Here is a 454-nt window from a genome sequence, read left to right on the forward strand (position 1 = left end):
TAAAATGAAAAAAAGCTCACCCAAAAAGCAACCCATTAACCCATCCTCGCTCAGCCCCCTTCACCCCCTTTACCCCCATTAAGCTCCCCCTACTTCCCCTGACCCCCCCTTACCCCCCTTAAATCCCCACTTACCTCCCCCTTTACACCCCCCGCAGCGCCCACCTACGCCGGCATCCGCAACCCTGACGCAGAGAAGTACACGCCCACGACCAAGAAGCCAATCGCAGGCCCTGTCAAGCCCTCGGGAGCCAAACCCTCGACGACCACCACCGAGAGTACGACCTCCCCGGACGACACGACCGAGGAAACGACCACCGTGGGATCTCCTGACGACGGCGGAGACGAAGGGGCGCCGACGGAGGCCACTGTCGACGAAGGACCCACGACCCTCATGCCCGGAACCATCCCCTCGCCTAAACCTAGTGATGTGAGTGGGTGGGGGATGTGTGATG

General features: G+C 61.2%; 1 protein-coding gene across 1 annotated transcript in view; it reads left to right on the plus strand.

Moving 5' to 3' along the window:
• Window positions 1-113: 113 nt before the first annotated feature.
• LOC119594619 (chymotrypsin-1-like) overlaps window positions 114-454 on the plus strand; it is a 9,830-nt gene continuing 9,489 nt past the window's right edge. Inside the window, exon 1 of the mRNA XM_037943671.1 lies at window positions 114-429. Within this exon, the coding sequence (XP_037799599.1) occupies window positions 394-429 (36 nt within the window). The 5' untranslated portion in view covers window positions 114-393. The remainder of the gene's footprint in view (window positions 430-454) is intronic.

This window comes from Penaeus monodon, chromosome 34 (assembly GCF_015228065.2).
Source record: "Penaeus monodon isolate SGIC_2016 chromosome 34, NSTDA_Pmon_1, whole genome shotgun sequence".
NCBI classification, from domain to species: domain Eukaryota; kingdom Metazoa; phylum Arthropoda; class Malacostraca; order Decapoda; family Penaeidae; genus Penaeus; species Penaeus monodon.